The 19,443-nt window shown below is 56.9% G+C and overlaps 2 protein-coding genes across 3 annotated transcripts in view; both read right to left on the reverse strand.

Annotated features, from left to right (window-relative positions):
* Positions 1-1,826: 1,826 nt before the first annotated feature.
* On the reverse strand, positions 1,827-4,047 carry SPPL2C (signal peptide peptidase like 2C). The gene has a single exon (XM_039250663.1). The coding sequence runs from the start codon at positions 3,973-3,975 to the stop codon at positions 1,939-1,941; it is 2,037 nt and encodes a 678-aa protein (XP_039106594.1). The 5' UTR covers positions 3,976-4,047; the 3' UTR covers positions 1,827-1,938.
* An 8,302-nt stretch (positions 4,048-12,349) lies between these two features.
* Positions 12,350-19,443, reverse strand: part of CRHR1 (corticotropin releasing hormone receptor 1) — a 48,141-nt gene continuing 41,047 nt past the window's right edge. For both annotated transcript variants that reach the window (XM_039250684.1, XM_039250685.1), the window contains 9 exons: positions 18,868-18,974; positions 18,017-18,137; positions 17,667-17,820; positions 17,302-17,362; positions 15,160-15,232; positions 14,826-14,911; positions 14,468-14,603; positions 14,249-14,290; positions 12,350-13,649 (listed from right to left, as the gene is read on the reverse strand). In XM_039250684.1, coding sequence (XP_039106615.1) covers positions 13,509-13,649; positions 14,249-14,290; positions 14,468-14,603; positions 14,826-14,911; positions 15,160-15,232; positions 17,302-17,362; positions 17,667-17,820; positions 18,017-18,137; positions 18,868-18,974 — 921 coding nt within the window. In that variant the 3' untranslated portion in view covers positions 12,350-13,508. The remainder of the gene's footprint in view (positions 13,650-14,248; positions 14,291-14,467; positions 14,604-14,825; positions 14,912-15,159; positions 15,233-17,301; positions 17,363-17,666; positions 17,821-18,016; positions 18,138-18,867; positions 18,975-19,443) is intronic.

Raw genomic sequence — 19,443 nt, forward strand, 5'->3', positions numbered from 1 at the left:
GTCCCCTCGCCACACTGACCAAGGCCCTCGCAGGAGCCCAGGGCGGTGGGCTGCTCAGTGGGGTCTTCTCCATGGTGTCCCCTTTTCCTCCACAGTTCATGCTGGATCAATTCCCCATTCACTTGTACATTCATTCGTTTGTCCATTAATTCATTCCTCTAACAAACATAAATCAAGCACCTATGACACACCATCCCTGTTCAGGGCTCTGGAACCACATATACTTGGATAAGACAGAGGGGCCTCTGCTCTCATGAAGCTGATGTTGAATTGGGGAGACGAGAAAACTAGCAAGCAGGTGTAGGAGGCTGGGGACCCTTCAGTAAGGGTCGTCAAGGAAAGCCTCCTTGTTGGGGAGGGCGCATTTGAGTTGGGGCTAGAAGGAGAAGGAGCCAGCCAGTCCCAATTCTGGGGGTGGAGAAGCAGGAAGTTCCAGGTGGGTGAACCCTGTTGGGGGAAGATGGGTGTGGGGGTGCCTGCTGTATACATCCTGACTCGAGGAGGTAGGGACGGGTGCTGGGTGTGGAGGGCTTGTGGGGAAAGTTGGGACCAGAACTCAAAAGCCTGTGGGCATTGGATTGGGGGGGGGGGCGGTAATAGAAACAGAATGAACATTCATAAAGCATCATGTCATCACTTTATATAAGTCAACTGGTTCCAACCTCCCCCAAATCCTATGATAAGTAGAGTTGCTGTTATTATCCCATTTTGCAGATGAGGAAACCATGTCCCTAAGATATTAAGTCACTTGCCCAATGACACACTTGCTCAGTGACACGCTGTGGGTCAGTGGTAGAGCTGGAATTTCTGGGGGGCCAGCTGGTTCAAGAACCCTAACCATTGGATCACACTGCCTCTGTGGGTATGATTCCCTCACTTCCAACATGGACTCTTCCAGGACGCCTTCCTGACCCCAGGGTTTACTTCCTCTGCTTAAGCAACATATAACCACACCATCCAGCCTCAAAAACCATGGAGGTACTCAAGAGGTCATCTTGTCCATGCCCCTGCCTCCAGGTAGATGTGGTATTATAAGTCCCATCTTGAAGATGAGACTACTGAAGCCAGAAAGGACTGGTCCCCATCCAGAATCAGTGAGGGAAGCGTGGGATCCAGGGCCCTGGCCTTCTAAATCTTTCCACTCGGGCTCCAATCTCTTCCCCCCTGGTTTGAGATGATTCTAGGGTTGTTTCTCGTCTGTTCTCGACTCCTCACCCTTCTCTCAACTAGACAGCAGCCTCCTTCTGTGCCCACCACAAGGTGGTGCACACAGCAGGTGCAGACTCAATGTCTGTGGCTACGGGTGGATGAGTACAGGGACACGCTGAGCGTGTGCTGCTCTCCAAGATGCCTTGAGCAGGGATGTTTGGGGGAAAGAGTGGATGTAAGCTGGCGCTTGAAGGGTGCCTAGGAACCTGGCTGGGGTATTTCTGTCTGGGATGAGAAGGGCATCCCAGCCAGAGGGAATGGCATGTGCAAAGAAGAGGGTGTGTGTGTGTGTGTGTGTGTGTGATCAAAGAGCAGAGATGGTTCAGTTGGACCTGAGCATGAGGAAAAGATGGGTGATGAGGGATGGGACCTGTCCACCAAGCTGAGTTGAGGAGCTGGGGCTCTGGCTTGGAGGCTGGGCAGGTGGGGAGAAGGAAGTCGCTGTCCAGTAAGCCCTGGCCTTGCCAAGTAACCTTGCGTGAGTCCTGAGCCCTCTCTGAGCCTGATTTCCACTCTGCACGATTTGGGGACAGCACCTATCCTAAGGACCCTCCGGACCCTGCATGGACTTCTCTGTGGTCACTGCTTTCTTACAGTCCCAGGAAACAATGGAGCTCTGCGGATAGATACGGAATATCTTTAATGCCCTGGTTTCCTTCTGACCACGTGTGGCTTTGCTCTGAGATATTCTGTGGGACCGTCTAGAGGCAAGTGTCTCAGGGTTCCGGTTCACAAGGGAGCCTGGGTCGACACGCTCTTCTTTACCTTCAAGCCCTTCCTCTTGTGGAGCCCCGTCCAGGGCAGGTTGGCACCGTGGGCCTGGGGCTGGGCCTGCGCGTGGCCCAGCTCCGAGGGCGGTGGCATCAGAGGCGTCCGCAGGGCCATGGGCGTCGGTGGCATCCGCTCCTCAGAGGCCCCAGGGGAGGCACGGGGAAATCCGTCAGCGTCCAGGTTGGCATCGCTCCAGCCCTCGGAGCTATCACTACGGCCGTCTGGACCAGTGGCTTCGTCCTCGGACATGGTGGCAGTCTCTGCCGAGTCCTCTTCAAGGTTGCTGTCTAAGTCCCCTGCCAGGTGGCTGGTGGCCCCCTCAAACTCGCTGGCCATGTGGGCGTCTGCCATAGCCTCCTGCTTCTGCTCAGAGCCAAATGAAAGGGCGCCACTTGGCCCTGCCACAGGCTGGGAGGGTGTCTTGGCCCTGCCCTGGCCCGTCCAGAAGAGGGTAAGCTCTTGGCGGCAGGCGGCCACTGCCAGGCTGGTGAGCAGGGTGCTGGACACCAGGTACAGCAGGGCGGGCTGGCCTATCTGCATGAGGACCATGGCACCAAAAGTGACCAGCAGGCCCACGGCATAGGCCAGGGTGCAGGCCACAAAGTAGACCTGGCGCGAGCGGATTTGCACATCAAAGCGGTGACAGTAGGCCACCAGAAAGCCAGGGACCACGATGTCACCGAAGCCGAGGATGGAGAAGGGCTGGTCACACAGGGACAAGGCTGAGAAGCTCAGCCGGGGCACTTTGAGCACCATGGGCAGCCTCTCGTGGCTCACGGAATCTGCTGGGCCTGCCGCCACGCCCACCATGACGCTCTCGCCGGTCCTGGTAAGGAGGGGTGTGACGAAGACGAAGAAGACGTCGAAGGCCAGCAGAGCCAGCAGGAAAGAGGCACAGTTTTTGAGTGTGGGCAGCCGCACGCGCCGCAGGACAAAAAGGCAGTAGGCCACGCCAAGCGTGTCCTGAAGCAGCCACGCCCAGCTGTCCTCGTTCCGGTGGGCGACCCAGAGGATGGTCACCACGGTGCACAGGCCGCCCAGCAGCAGCAGGGGCGGCTGCAGACAGGCGCGGTGGCGGCCGGGCAGGACCAGGCGGCGCACCAGGGGTGCCAGGCAGCTGTAGAGGCCAGTGCCCGCACCCAGACAGAAGATGGCGATCATGACATAGACGAAGCGATCGTAGAAGAAGTAGAGGAGCAGCATGATGGAGCAGGACATGGTGACCACCGCGCCCGTGATGGCTGGCGTGAAGTCCACCGGCGCGTCGTGGTCTTCCTCCTCCTGTCCCCACCGGGCTGCCCCTGCTTCCTGCTGGTTGTGCCCGCCAGGCCCCCCTCCTCCCCGGGCCCGGCGCCGCTGCAGCCGGTCGGCCTCGGTCAGGCCAGCCCAGTAGCCGCCAGCAGCCACGGTGCCTACAGCCAGGACGAAGATGACCACCATATTGTAGTCGAGGATGGGCTCGGGGGGCGCATACAGGGCCACGCGGACCTCGGCGCTGCCATGGGTGTGGCTGAGGATGTCGAGCATGTCGTTGTATCGGAGCACGGCCACAGGGATGGCGAGGTCGGGCAGGGGCTTGTGGGGGTCCTGGGACGCCAGGGTGGTGTCCGAACACTGTTGGTCACTGACCCGGCTCACGATGAGCAGCCCATGGGCGCCTTGGCCTTGAGCCAGCCAGCCCTTAGCGTAGAAGCTGCAGTTGCCCCTCATAACCATGGCGGTGGTGTGGCGGAGGGGCCGCGGGCTGGGGGAGCCAGGCCGGGCCCAGAGGGAGGAGTCCTGGCCTGGGCACCAGGATGCAGTGGTAGCATCACGCAGGGGCAGGAGTGGGGCGTGGCGCAGGTCTCGGGGTAGGGTGACATAGTCGGAGCTGAACAAGATGCAGTAGTCCTTGCTCCAATTTTCTGACACCACGTGGACCACACCGTACTCCCCCCGGGCCATGGTGCTGGTGAAGAGGAGGAGGAGGAGGAGGAAGAATCCCAGGAAAGCCATCCTCCTCAGCCACCTACTGCTGCGTCCCGACGTGGCTGCTGTTCCCAGCGCAGTCCCCCCTCCCAGGGGGGCGGGTGTGGTCCTCTGTCATAGAGCACCCCTGCCTCCAGTCTGGGAAACCAGCCGGGGCCACGCCTACCTAGTCACAAAGCCAAGCAGCTCCAGGCTCAGGGCAGTGTTTTGGAGCACGAGGTACCTCTCAGGATCCTGTTCCCTAACCCTGCCTCTGGCACAGAGGCCATGTGTGTCCCTACTCTGCTGAGTCCTTGGTGGGCCTGGGTCAGGGAATTCGAAATACAAGGTGGGAGGGTGGGGTTGAGGATCCCAGACACGAAGTCAAGACCAACTTGGGCCCTTACTGATGGGGCAACTGGACAGATGCCTCTCCTCTCTGCACCTGTTTCTTCAGCGGTCAAGAGATGAGGACATTAAGCAGAGAGATTCTGAAGCTCCTGGGAGCCCTGACCGCAGAGCTAGTGCAAACTTTTACTGAGCAGTTACTAAGTGCCGGACACTTTGTGTGTACTCCGTGGACCCTTGCAGAGAGGTATTACTATATCTGGCCGGCCTGAGGCTGCGTGCTGTCCTTCAAAGTTCACACCTCTTTGTATCGACACATGACCAGAATTTCATTTCTAGCCTCCCTTGGAGTTAGGAATGGCCATGTGGTCGAGTTCTTGCCAATGGAATTGAGCAGAAATGATGTGAGCCCTTCGGGAGCCTTAACAGAGACCACGAGGCTCCTTGTTTGTCTCTTCCCTTCTCACAAGCACGGGCGGTCATGGGCAGGCCATTGACTATGGAGAGGAGGGCATTGTCCCAAGGGATAGAAAGAGAGGAAGGAAAGGAACCAGGATGCTGGATGTCTGCATGAACAGTGGTAGGGGATGCTCACTGCAGACTGTGAGATACAATATCTTCCTGGGGCCATTGGCTTCTTGTGGGTCTCTCTGTTTCAGCAGCTTAAACTTACCTGAACATTCCCATTTCATGGATGAGGAAACCCGAGCTCAGAGAAGCCCGCTACACAGGCCCCAGCCCCTGCCCTCAGATCCAGCCCCCCCACCGACACCTCCCTTGTCCAGGGAGCTGCCTGGCTCTGCCCCCAGGCTGGAGGCCTCACCTGCTGCTTGTTCTCATCGTTCAGGCCTTGGCTCCAATGTTATCTCCACCACCATGGCCAGGAGCAAACAGGCCCCCTTGTTAGCTTTCACTACTACAACTCAGGGTTTTGTTTATGTGTTTCCTTGTTTATTTCCCTGGTCGAGTTCCGTGAGGACAGGGACCTTTATCTCTCTGCTGCTCTCAGATTCTGGAACAGCAAATAATGCTCAGAAAATGTGTGGGATGTGTGAGTGAATGACCCTGTTTTTCTTTTTTCTTTTTTTTCAGTGTTTATTTATTTTTTAGAGAGAGAGACCGTGCATGGGAGGCAGTGCAGAGAGAGGGCGACAGAAGATCTGAAGCGGGCTCCATGCTGACAGCAGAAACTCACAAATCGTGAGATCATGACTTGAGCCAAAGCTGGACTCTTTTTTTTTTTTTAATGTTTTTATTTATTTATTTATTTATTTATTTATTTATTTATTTATTTCTAGGAGAGAGAGAGAGACAGCGTGAGCAGGGGAGGGTCAGAGAGAGAGGGAGTGACAGACTGAAACAGGCTCCAGGCTCTGAGCTGGCAGTCAGCACAGAGCCCGACGCGGGGCTCAAACCCACGAACCGCGAGATCATGACCTAAGCGAAAGTCGGACGCTTAACCAACTAAGCCACCCAGGTGCCCCTGGACTCTTAACTTACTGAGCCACCCAGGCACCCTTATAATTGACCCCGTTTTTCAGTAAGGAGGGACCAAGGCACAGGGCAGTGAAGAGGCTTTTCCAAGGTGACACATGGGTGATAGAGACAAGATTGAAATCCAGGCTATTGGCAAAACTCCTGCTGTGCTCTACGTTGTGCTCAGGGGACAGTGGTCAGCCCATTTGTCCCAGATGATTGGGACTGGGTAGCAGATGGGTTTGTTCCACTTCAAGAGAGGACTCCTTAAAAAGTCCCCTACATACTTCATGTTTGGTATTTGGAGGTGATGCTTCAGAAGGTAACGATGTCACAGAGCTGAACCCTCAGGAATGGGATTGGTTTCCTTTTAAGAGACACGAGAGAGATGACGTGAGGATATGGCATGACAGCAGCAGTCTGCAAATCAGGAACAGAGCTCTCAAGGGGAACCCACTCAGCTGTCACCTTGACCTCACACTTCCCAACCTCCCTGAACTGTGTCAAATTGTACTTGTCGTTTACACCACCCAGTCTATGGTATTTGTTATACAGCCCAAGCTGACTGAGACAAAGTCCAAAATCAACATGTCAGTAGGGCCATGCTCCCTCTGAGACCCTGGGTAGGACCCTTCCTCACCCCTTCCTCATCTGGGTGGTGGCTGGCACTCCACATCACTCCCATCTCTGCCTCTGTGGTCACACGACTTTCTCCCTCATGCTATATTGGGGCCCATCCAATGACTGTATCTTAATGTAATCACATCTGCAATGATCCTGTTTCCAAATATAGTCACATTTATAGGTCCTGGGGTTTAGAACTCCTGCATATTATTTTTGGGAACATAATTAGACCCCTAAAACACATTTTATTTTAACTTTCACAAGGTGTACAGTCACTGATCCCCTTAAGGCGTCTGCTTTGATTATGGGTCTATCCCCTGGACTTCCAAGTCGCCCTCCTTGTGAAATCCATGCTGATGATACACCGTCCCCAACACCCAGCACTGGGTTCTTAGGGGACGAGAGCAGGCTGAAAGGACCTTGCAAAGTGGTTGGCAATTAGAACCATACAGACTCTGTCAATCTCCTCCCACCCAGGTATTTACGTTTGTGTCACCGCCATCTGAGTTGACAGCTAATTATTTGTTTGACTCAGATTGTGTCTTTCAACTGAATTTTCATGAGAGACAACATTTCTCCTTGTTTGTACAATCTCGTTTCATCCATTGCGATAACATCTAATTCAATTATAAACAGTAATTTCAATGACAAGGTAACTGTCAGAAATACATTAGGGAACAGAGCCAGCAGACTGGTGAGCCTACCCCAGCTGGCACGGGGACACGTGGCAGGGCCCAGGGACGTGGTGGGGGGCTGCCAGCTGCTCGTTCCGTGGGCCCCCATTGCAGGGAAGGATCAGCGCGTTGCTCAGGGTCAGTTAGGGAAGCAACACCTCTCTGCACTCCAGCACACAGATCGGAGCACAGCAGGGCCGGCCGGCCTCTTCCTGAGCGCCATGTTCAGCTTAGACCCTCGCTCGGGGCTCTACTCTCCCAACAAGGGAGTCTTGGGTCTCTTAAAAATCAATGACCAGGGGCACTTGGGTGGCTTAGTTGGTTAAGCGTCCTACTTGGTTCAGGTCATGATCTTGTAGTTCGTGAGTTCATGCCCTGTGTCAGGCTCTGTGCTGACGGCTCAGGGAGCCTGGATCCTGCTTGGGATTCTGTGTCTCCCTCCCTCTCTCTCTGTTCCTCCCCCTCTTGCACTCTGTCTCTCTCTCAAAAATAAAGAATAAAAAAAAATTTAGAAAAAAAATCAGTGACCAGCACACCTGGCGGCTATGGCTAAAAACACAGGTGGTAACAAGTTGAGGCGAAGACGTGGAGAAATTGGAAGTCTCGTGTGTTGCTGGTGGAATGTGAGATGGTGCAGCCGTCCTTGGAAAGCAGTTTGGTGGGTCCTCAGTAAATGAAGTATAGAGTTTCCATATGACCCAGCAATTCCAGCCCTGGAGTATATAACAAAAGGATTGAAAACAGGAATCCAAAACAAAAACAAAAGCAAAACAGAAACAAAAAACCCCAAAAACTTGTATATGAATATCTATGGCAGCACCATTCACAACAACTTGGAATAAGTGAAAAGGACCCAAGTGTCCTTCAATGGATAAATGGATGGAGTGTGTGGTCTCTCTATTAGTCAGCCTTAAAAAGGAATGAAGTTCTGATAACGTACTATGATATGGATGGACCTTGAAATCATCATGCTGGGGTGCCTGGGTGGCTCAGTCGGTTAAGTGGCAGACGTGGGCCTAGGTCATGATCTTTGGTTCGTGGGTTCGAGACTCTGTGCTGACAGCTCAGAGCCTGGAGCCTGCTTCTGATTCTGTGTCTCCCTCTTTCTCTGCCCCTCCCCCACTCACTGGCACGCACACACACGCGCTCTCTCTCTCTCTCTGGCTCTCAAAAAATGAATAAATGTTAAGAAAAATTATGTTAAGTGAAAGAAACACACAAAAAGAGAAATATTGTATGATTCTACTTTTATGAACTCTCCAGAACACGGAAATCTACAGAGACAGAAAACAGGTTCGTGGTGGCCGGAGGCTGGGAAGGTGGCGTGGGGAGTGACAGCTGAATGGGAATGGGGTTTCCATCAGGGTGATGACAGAGTTCTGAAACTAGACCAGTCTGTGCCCTGATTTGGGGTTCAGAAACATAGGCTCCCTTCCTTCCCTTGGGCTCCTGGCGCCCTGGGCTCAAAGGATTCTCTTTAGGCTCATTCCCTATGAGGCTCTTCCTGGGACCCAGCTCACTGAAGTGTCTGTCCAATCACTGCATCCCAAGACCCCTCCCCCCCTCCTTCTTGCCCCCCCCCCCCGGAGTTGCTCTTCTCTTCTCTAAGGCTGCTTGCACCAGTGCCCTGGTAGGTACCATCCATCACACAAGCTGCAGTGCCTCCCACCCCCCTCCAGATCCCACCCCTTTCCTCCAGGGCACCCCTCTGTATCTGCAGCTTCTGCTGCTCCTCTTAGCTACGGCCTGGGCTCGCAGGGCCACAGTCAGGGGCAAGGTCTCTGCCTTCTGTTTGGCGGGCCTAAGGGATACCTGGAGCATTTATCTTCATCCACTTGGGGTAGCAAGGGCATAGCGGGTCTCAGCCCGGGGAGGCTGCTCAGGAAGGGTGGGGTAGGTGCCCAGCTCACCTGACCCACTCAGTGCCCTCCCTTCCTGGCCCAGGGCTGTCTTAACTGCATGTTCTGGAGATGGTGCTCGCTCCTCGACTCCCCCAGTAATGAAGGCAAGAGACGGGAGCACCCACAGGCCCACCTCCACATCATCCCCCACCCTCCATGGGTGCCTGCTCCACTTTCCCAATCTCCTCTTAATGCACTGAGCATAGGGCCGTCCCGCCTACTTCTGCCCCCACCTGCCTTGGCCCAGTGGGCAAGGAGGCCGGGCGGCAGCCATCTGTCCAGGACCCCTGGAGGGGCAGGGGGAGTGGGTGGCAATCTGGCGGCTGAAGGTGGTCTCTGGAGTTATCTCCACAGGATGATCTCCCTGACGTTTGCAACACACTTAGAGCTTTGAAAAATACACATGGTGCAGGCCTTGAGCCCGAGCCTGCCCGGCAGGATCTGCAGAGATTGGTGGGCTGTCAGAGGTCAGGATAGGAGGCGATACTCTGGGATAAGACAGGGACAGGAAGGCTGGCAGCCTGTGGCCAGCCTGCAGGCCAGGCCGGAGCCAGGAGTGGGCCACCTGACACCCGTGCTTTGGAGGTGCCAACTCCTACATCCGGCTTTGTGTCTGCATGCGGTTTGTCCACAAACTAGGGAAACTGAGGCATTTTCCCAGGGAGGTGATCGGAGGGGCGCCCTACAAAGGACTCCTTCTGCATAGGGGTGACACATGGGAGAGGCTGGGGGAGGCCAGCCCGGGCTCATGCCACTGCTGGGGGCTCCAGGGCAGGTCTTGTGACCTTTCTGTGCCTCACTTTCCTCATCTGTCAAATGGGGGTAACAGCCCCTGCCTCCCAGCGTGGTAGGAAGAGTAAGTGAGATCAACAAGTGAGAGGCACCTGGGGAGCACTCAGTCCGTGTGAGCATCACTGGTGTCGGAATGCAGAAACAGCCCTGCTTCTGTTTGGACTGAGGGTGGGTAGGTGAGTTTGAAGTCAGGGAGCTCCATGAGCTGATCTTGAGAGACCCTTGAAGCTGGAGGCTAGTGACCCCCTTGCATGGACTGAGCAGAGCCTGGGTGGGTGCAGGGAGACCCATAGAAGCTTGGGCGGCCTGGGCTGCAGTTAAGTATCACTTTAAGGAGTAGAGGGATGGCGGGCGTTGGGAAGGTGGGAAGTGCACGCTGGGAATCAGGATGGACGTGCAGAATCCTCACCACTCCCCCCCCAGCTGAGCTCAGCGAGTGGACATTGGCCCTGAACAGTTTGGACTGGTCCCTTCTTCGCCCTGGACTCCTTCCCAGCCAGACAATCTGAAGCCCTGAGGCCTCTGGCTGCCCCCCCCCCCCCCCCCCGCCCCCAGAGCTCCTCTATGCAGCCTGGCTTCCTGAAGCCCATGGCCAGTGACTTCAGTCACCTGAGGGGATGGAAAGAACCCTGGACATGGAGCCAGAGAACCTTTGATCTCAGAGGAATCACCAGGCCTCAGTTTCCTTGGTTGTAAAATGGGATGGTTGCTGCCTCTGTGTGTCACTTGAAGATTGGATAATAAATATTATGAAGGATTTTGCAGATTGCAAAGCAAGTTTACAAATGCCCACAATTAAGGTATTATTATTTGGATTCTAAAACCTCCCTTCCTCCCTAACGTGTGTTTTTCCCACACCCGCCTCTCTCCCTAGTCTTGTCCCAGGGCATCTGACCCAGCGGGACTGAGGAGGCCTGGGGGTGGGCGCGGCAGTGAGGACCGCAGGGCAGGGGTCATGTCACATTCAGTGGTGGAGGAGCCAGGACTGGAAAACCAGAACCCCACAGTGCGGGGTTTCCTCCACTGGTGATCTGTCCCCACGAAGGAGGGTCCCAGGGAGAAATGGGCTCCGGTCGGGTACTTGAGGAGGTAGCAGCTTCTGGGTGAGGCGTGGAGAAATTCCTCCGGGTGTGAGGGAGGGGTCTGCCCCACGGTGACCCCCGCCCTGCGGCTGCCGGCCTCTTCTCAGCATAGTGAGTGTCCGCTGGTCCCTCACACTCTCACTCACCCCCAAGGGACGTTTTCCCACCTAGCCCGCAAGCTGAACCTCAGGGCACAGTGACCCTCAGAAGCTCTATCTGGGGGTCTACCTTCACCCTGGACCCCCTGGCGCCGAGGGCTGGGAAGGGTTAAGCTCTGGGCACCTGCTCCTGGCCGAGGAGGAGGAGGAGATGTAGTTCCTCCAGGCAGCCCCTCCTCCCTTACAGTCTCTGAATGGGGGGCGTCCTGAGACTCATCTGGACCCGCCCTGCCTGCCCAGGGACCCTACAGACAGCTTCTTTGGTGACTGTCAGCCTCCTCTGGAAGGTGTCCTCTGCCCACAGCTCTGGGCCTTGTGGTTGGTTGCTGGCATGTGTCTTGGGACGCGGCTCATCTCTGGCCCTTGCATCTTGCTGTCGCCGGGCCTGAGTGCTGAGGGCACAGCCAGAGCTCAGAGGGCGCCTGTCAGCCATCACAACCAGGAGGCTCAAGCAGGAGAGGGGCGCTGCCCCAGCCTGGCCCTCAGGACCTCCCTCTCATCCACTCACCCCCCCACCCCCGATGATGTCCCCCGCTCCTCCCAGGCTCCTCTGTCCTTGGGAAGCGCCCGTCCCCACAGCCCGGCTTGTGCAGAAGCCCTGTGCTCTCACTTCACTGGGTGATGGGCAGAGCGGAGAAAGATGCCTCCGTCGCGGCCATTTGACACTCAGCAGGCACTTCTGGTTCCTCCTGGTAGTCACGTCTCTCTCTGGGGTTTCTCCCTCACCACCCTCCACCCCCAGTTGCTCTGGAAGCTGTCAGCTATCTCTGTCCTGCGGTCCCTGGTCCCCTTTCCGCATCCCTCGCATGAGACCGAGAAGCGCGAGCCCCAGCCTGGTGGGGAGTCTGTGTCTGACCCTCTCCCCTGCCCTGGGGAGGTAGTGCACCCTGCCTCTGTCACACACCACTCTTCCTGGGCCTCAGATCTTGGTCCCCTGTGTGGGTAAGGGAGGTGCAGGGAGATTAATGCCACCAGGGAGCAGCCTTCTTCCCACATGGCCCCTCGGATGGGCTGCAGGCAGGGTGTGCCCCACTCGGGCTCCCCAAGCTGCAGCAGGATTATGTGCGGCTGCCTGCAGTGGTGGCTGCCATGTGGGCACCCCCTTCCCACTGACCCCTGTCCTGGCCTCCTGCCCCCACCTGCTTCCTGTGATCCCCTTCTGTGGGTTCATTCTGGAAACCTTGTCTCTGGTTCTGTTTCCGGGAGAGTGTCAAGGCCTCCCTAACTCTACTTCCTGTGGCCCAGCCTGATGGGGGTGAGCAGTAGCAGGTTCCCAGCCCCACAGCGGCCCCGAAGACTGCAAAGTGGCCTCCATCTCTGCTGCGCCCTTCCCACCCACCCCGCACAGGCCAGACCTTCACAAATGCTGGTAGAAAAGATAAATATTATTATTTACAGCAGCCATCCCCTCACAGCTGACACCCTCATCTCCCAAAGCCTTGCTCTAGTGGTCTGGTAGCCCTGGACACGGAAGGGTCCAATGGGGGCTGCCTGGTTGCCCCAAGAATCACTTGTCTTGCTCCAGGACGCTCAGGCAGAGACAGGCCAAGTGCCCCGCCCCCTCTCCTATCTTTGCTGAGCTCATCACGATGCCCCAGAGGACATCCAGGGGCCACAAACTCCCTGTGACCAGCGGAGAGGCTGCCCCAGAGGCAAAATGGCCCCCAGGTGTCCTCTGTTCCCTGATAAGGAGACTGGCTTTGGCCGGGGCACACCCTGGCTCTTGCTGCACAGGCCACTCCATCGCCCTCCCACCCCTGTCTTTCCACAAAGGGGGAGGCACCAGGGATAGGAGGTGACAGAAATCAGGGTGCAGATATTATGGGCGGTTAAGGAGGGGGAGCCCGAGTGGCCTGCAGGGCAGGCAGTAAAGTTCCGATGGTGCAAGGCAGCGAGGCAGAGCGTTTCTGTTGGCAGTGCCAGATGCCAGCCGAAGTTATGGGGACTTGGGAGGATTCTAGTGGCATGGCCTATTGCCTAAGGATGTCACCTGATCTATAATGACATTGACCAGGGCTCCTGGCCACGTGACCTTGGTTCCCATCGGTATTGGAAGGCAATTGCCAACATCCGGAGGCATCATCACAGTGGTTGGGAAACTCGCAAGAGTTTCCCATGATGCCTCTGGAGAAGCGAGGATGGGCCCCAGGCCTCCAGTGGGCTGGCCATCTTGTGCTGTGGGAGAAAACATCTCTTGGAGGGACCCATGTGCCACTTTGGATTTCCTCCTGGCCATTTCCACTCCGTTCTTATTTCTTCTCCAGGGAGGGCTGGGGCAAGCGGGAGCCAGGGGCCCTGAGCCAGCCCAGTCTTATAGGTTATTTCCCATTCGTCTCATGGCCCAGACTGTGTCTGCTCCCATAGGCCTAGAATTCCTGCTCAGCTGGGGTTTCAGGGAGGGGGCCCCCAAGATGTCAGTGCCAGATGCTTCTGGGGGTACAGGGCGTGGGAAGGAGCTGATCCCCTCCACACACAGGGCGGCTGGCTGGGCCTGGAAACCGTCTTCCACTGCCTGGCCCTCTTAGCTCAGACGGCCGTGGACTGCTTGATACTGTGGAAGCTGACACGGGTCGGGGAGGTGGGGATGGACATGGCGCGGGCCACGCGGGCGCGGATCGCATGCTTGTCCTGCCAGCGGTGCCACCTCTTCCGGACGGCAGAGCGGACCTGTGGGCACAGAGCAGAGCACCATGTCCGAGCCCGGGTCTAGAACCCCCGCCCCTCCCCTCGGGCCGCCATAAGCAGGTGTACCCGTGATGGGTCCACAGGGGTGCAGGACACAGGTGTGAAACGCACACAGGGCCACACAGGAGGCAGTGGCGTTTGCGCCGTCGAGGCTGTTTGTCTGCATATTTGTTAGGATAATTTTCTCAGGTGTTCTGAGAAGGGGCGCCTTTTTCTACCCACGCGAAGGCATCATATGGCCTTTGCCGTGAAGAATTCCTACCTTCCACACATGTGCATGCCCAGCCCAAGGGCTCAGCCCTTCCTGGTTTCAACAAGCCTTTTCATAGACTCACTGATGAGACTGAAGCCTTGGCTTCTGACCCCCCTGTGCCACATGCCTATTGGGGGCAAAGGAGTGGGCGTGCCACTACCGGAGCAGCGTGGGCAGGGACGCCCTGCGGCCCCCGGCAGCGGCCCCGTTAGGGACCTGGGGGCGGGGAAAAGACAGCAGGCATGGGAGGACAGGAGGAAGCTACTGACAACCCTGGGTCCCAACGGGCCCCCCTCCGTCCTGAGCTCTGGGACCCCGACGTCCTTACCTCACTGTTGAGGAAACAGTAGAATACAGACACGAAGAACCCCTGGAGTGGACAGAGAAGGTGGGTCAAGGGACTGGGGCCGGTGTGGCCGCACCCAGCCTCCAGGCCCCCACCGCTTCCTCTCCGCACCCTCTGCCCCTCCAGGGCCCTGCCTGGAAGAATTCCCACCGAAGGAGGTCGGGGACACCCAGGGCCAGAGCGAGGCGCGGGTGGAAGTACCTGGAAAGATTCCAGGAAGGAGTTGAAGTAGATGAAGACAACCCGGGACACCTCGTCCTCCCCGGGGTTCACGAAGAACAGCATGTACGTGATGCCCAGGAGGGGAAGCAGCACCAGAGTGGCCTTCACAGCCTTCCTGAGGCGAGGCGGGGCGGGGAGGCCCAGAGTCACCGCCCGCCCCGGGGACGGCTGGTGAAGAGGGCCGGGCCTGGGGGCAGGGTGCCAGGTCCCGGGAATGTCCGAGATGGGGAGCTGGGGTTTCGGGAGGGACTGTCAGACCTGTTGTGGGGAGACCCTGGGTCAGAGGCGGGGATCTCTGAGGCCCCCGTGGCTGGGGGAGGGAGGCGGGCTGGGTTACCTGTACTGAATGGTCTCAGATGTGGTGGATGCCCGGAGTTTGGTCATGAGAATGCGGACGATGTTGAAAAGGAAGATAAAATTGATCTGTAATTTGAGCACACGGTGGGACGGTGTGGGCATGCATGTGTGTGCAGGATGCTGGGGGGAGGGCGGGTGGACGGCGCAGGGCCTCGCCGTCTCAAGTCTGATCTTGGAGCCCCTACTTCTCTCCCTCCGCTCTCATTCATGCTTGCACATTCCTGGCCCCGTGCCCCCCGGCCATGGGGACTCTGTCAGTCCACAGGAGGCACTGATTGTCCTTCTGTCTTGCCCCCTCCCGCCCAGCTTCTTACCAGCAGGACCAAGATCATGGGGCCCTGGTAGATGTAGTCAGTGTACACCCCAGGCTTTTTGCCAAACCAGCACCTAGAAAGCCACAGAGAGAAGGTAAGGTGGGAAGCCATCTGGGTCCAGTTCAGTGGCATGGGGAGGGGGCAGTGTTTGGCCAGGGCAGGACTGGGGCCAGAGGCCGGGATCTGGGTGCCTCAATTCCAACCCTGGCAGAAAGTCAAGATCCCACCATGGGGCCTCAGTTATTCCAGCTGCAGAATGGACAGCACCTTCTATTATGAGATGTAAAGCTGGATACAGGCAATATGGTAGGCAGGGAGATTGTGGAGAAGAGCGCTGAGTGGCACAGGCAAGGGATCCGCACACCACTCTCCCCTCTGTCCCCACTCTGGCTCTGGTACCAGCCTGCTAGTGGTGCCCTGCCCCTGTCACACAGCTAACGACCTCTGAATCTGTTTAATTGTGGCCTCAAGGAAGAGATTCCACAGGTTCCACCTGTTGGAGAAGCAGAACTGCCTTTCATTTTCTCAAGTTTCCCTCCAGAAATCTCTTGGGGGGATCTGGGGATGGGGCATATGGGAAGTCCCATGTCCTTGTGCACAGGTGATGGGCCCCAGGATATGCAGACCCGCGGTGCCTAGATCTCATGATGCTTCCATAAACCAGACACTGGGATTTTTTATGTGAAACCTCTTGACTTTTTAAAGACTTGAAAAAAATTCAAGGTTTCAAAGACACCAGGGAGACCAAATGCAAGCTGTCTGGGGCCAGGGCTAGTCCCCAACCCCAGGGACTACAAATTCTGGCATCTCACACCTGGATCCCTTCTGCTGCAGTGTCAGCACATCGCCACTAGATGGGGCTCCAGAGCCACTCAGACCGACTTTCTCAAACCAAGCATCCTTTTTCCGCCAAGACACAGACCCACACACACTGGGCGGCTTTTGGAAAACTGTTCTTCCTGTCCTCCCTTGTAATCACTTTCGTCCAGGGTTTACGAGGTTCCTGCACCGGGACCCCAACATCCGGGGCATTACTGCCAGGCCCCCAAGTGATGTCTGGCAGCCGGCAGCTCTCCCCACCCAGGCCCCCACCCAGCTCACGCAGGGAGAGCCAGCCGGGCGGAGTCAGGAGGGATAAGCCTGGTAAACATGAATAGCATTTTCCAGGCTCCTTGTCCAGCTTGGTGAAGTTGTGGGTGGCCCTTCCCCTCTAGGGGGTGAAGGGGACTCGTCATTGTGATGGAGGCCACTCGGAACCCCACTCAGGCAGTGGGCTCCTGAGAACACTTTGGCAAGGAAGGTCCTATACCTCCGGGCTGTCTATGCCATATTTTCTGATTCTCTCTCAGTGATTCTCAATCTTAGCCGCTAAAATTCCCAGTGCCCAGGACACACTCCAGACCAGTTACATCCCATCCTTTGGAAGTCAAGCCTGGGCGTTGGTACTTTTTAAAGCTTCCTGGATGATTCTGACATGAGCCAAGGCTGAGAATCACTGCAGCAGAAGCCTCATTTTCAGGGGCGATTGGGAATACCCTAGACCAAAGTCATCTCAGGATGTCAGAGCTGGAAGCAGGAAGGACCCTGTGAGGTCATCAGGATTCATTTCTATAAAACCCATGGAATCTTTTGTAAAACAAGTCTTAATATTTATGGTGCCAGACGCTATTCTAAATGCTTAATATATATGAACTCAGATCATCTCCACAAAAATCCTTTGCGGGAGGCACTGTTATTAGGATGCCTGTTTTACAGATAAGGAAACTGAGGCACACTGGGATAACTGGCCCAAGGTCATATAACTACTTAATGATGGGTCCATGATTCAGAACCTGGGCAGTCTGACTCCAAAGACCATCAGTAACCCTTATGCTCTTCTATATGGCGTGAAATCACAAAACAGATAGAAGAGCCTGACTCTACCCATCAAGCCTCACCTAGAGCACAGCACTGCTAGGGATCCTTGGACTGAGTCTGGCCCCCAGCTCCCCTCCCATCCCTATGGATGAAGAAATCATGACCCTAACTGGGCAGGTGATGTGGCTGAAGGCCCTCCAGGAATGTCAGGCCGAGCTGGGCTGGGAGCCTGGATCTTGGGGTTCAGGGGGCCCTGAGGGCAATGCAGGGTAGGAGGTGACTCACTTCTCATTGTCGTAGTACAGCTTCCCAATGGCCCAGGCCACGATGATGGGGAAAGGCACACCTGGGGAGAGACGGGCTGTCACAGAGCCCATCGGCGGGGTCTGCGGGGTGTAGGGCCTGGAGGACCCCAGTGCAGCCCAGGGCCTAGAAGTGGGCAGGCGTTTCCCATGGTCGAGCTCATACTCAGCATACCCTCAGCATGCCTCCTTCAGGGTGCTCCTGCTGCCCCCCCACCCCTGAGTGGTGCTCACCCCACCGCCCTGACCTGGCCCTGGTCTCTCAGCCCCCTCCCTCCAGCCAGCTGACCAGATCTGGGCAAGGAAACAGGGATCCCGGCTGGGGTAGCAGGGGGCCGGTGCGCGCACCCCAGCCAATGCAGATGAACATCCACTTGCGCAGCCGGTCGGTGGAGTAGGTGAGCACGATGGCTGTGTGCAGGTAGCAGCCCTCCCCGAACATCCAGAAGAAGTTGGTCACATGGAAGTAGTTGTAGGCAGCTGTCACCAACCTGCACCAGCCCTGCCACCCCACCCAGAGATGACCCTGAGATGGGAGGCCGCTGCCACCACACCCCACCCTGGGCTTGGGGCCTCCTACCGGCAGAATGCACCCCCGCCCCTGGGGAACCGTTCCTGTTTTATTGGGCACCTTTTCCTCCAGGGCAGTCCCACCCAGCCCCTTCCTCGGCCCGTGGGCCTGCCCCTGCTGGACACACCACGTTGCTCTGGTGGACTTCGGGGCTCATAGTGAGCTGGACCACAAACCACGTGGCATTGCGCAGGATGAAGGCCGAGATGAGGTTCCAGTGGATGATGTTTCTCAGGCACCGGATGCTCCTGGGGGGCAGCAGGGGAGGGTGGGTGACGGGAGCAAGGGGAGGGAAGAGGAGGTAAGGGACAGGCCGCCAGCGTCACTCCAGTTCAGGTGTACGAATGGGGAACCGGCGCCCACTAGCTAAGTCACCAGGAGGTGGCAGCAGAGACTCTCCGGATGACCCACCCAGGCCTAAACTCGGTGGCAGAGCGGGCCACACAGCCAATGCTGGGGGGGGGGGAGACAGAGACCAGGGCTTCTGCTTCAGGGGATGCCGCTCCTCCCAGGGCCCCTCCCCTCCCCACAGCTCCCGGGTCAGAAAACATAAAACATCGAAGGTTTCCAGCAGGACGCCTCGCTCTGAGCCGTCAGAACCGATGCTCAGCTCCTGCTTTTGCCCCCGTTCCTGGCACAAACCTGCCTGGCACTGCCACCTGCGTCCTTGGCAGTAGTGTTGGACCCAGACAAGTTCAAGCTCAAAGAGCCCCATCTTTGAGTGCATCCTGGCACGGGTGTGGGTGGTCCAAGCTGAGCCCATAGCAGTTACCGGGCTGGCTGGGGGAGGGGCGGGGGGGGGGAGGAAATGGCCCTGCCAGGGGCTCCGAGACCTGGGACTCCTGTATCTGTCATTACCTCCCTCTGAGGTGGGGGCAGGACCCCCCCCCTTGCCCGCATCCCCTGCCCAGTACTGCCTCCTGCATCTTACTTCTCTACCCTGCACAGTGCCTGGGGCCAGCACTGGGTCTTTCTCACCTGAGCCGCAGAAAGAGGACAAAGGCCACCAGGAGGGCCGCCAGAGAGATGCAGTGGCCCAGGTAGTTGATGATGACAGCGACATGGTAGTGTACCTTGCTTTTCTTCTGAGGTAGGAGAGAGGGACAGAGGTGAGGCTCCCACACAGCTGCACCCCTGCACCCACTGGACGCGGGAGGACAGCCCTCTTGGGTGGCTGAGACAGAATTGATAATAATAAGTTATTCCCCTTCCTGAGCCCCGAGTGTGTGTCAAGCATGGCCCCGTGGCAGGGCCGTCCAATTTGAGACAGTGTTTGTCTGTCTGTCCATCTGTCCCTGAATCTCGTACTCTGCCCGCTGCTCCGAGCTATTAGACAAATCCCAGCTAACTCGGTCTCCACATCACACAGGGCCCCTGCTCCACATATGTGAAGACGTGTGCACAGCTCTCACGCTTACATGTCCATTCTGTCCAATCACCAGGTGACCCTCATGGGTGCGGACACCAACCCTCCAGGACTTTTGTCCTCCTCCACTTCTTTTTTTTAAAAAAATTATTATTTCTTTATTTCTTTATTTGAGAGAGAGAGAGAGA

This window comes from Hyaena hyaena, unplaced genomic scaffold (genome assembly GCF_003009895.1).
Source record: "Hyaena hyaena isolate Hyena2069 unplaced genomic scaffold, ASM300989v1 scaffold_378, whole genome shotgun sequence".
Lineage (NCBI taxonomy): Eukaryota > Metazoa > Chordata > Mammalia > Carnivora > Hyaenidae > Hyaena > Hyaena hyaena.

Bases quoted from the DNA above. Each gene is read 5' to 3' on its own strand.
- SPPL2C (XM_039250663.1), bottom strand. From the start codon at position 3,975: ATGGCTTTCCTGGGATTCTTCCTCCTCCTCCTCCTCCTCTTCACCAGC.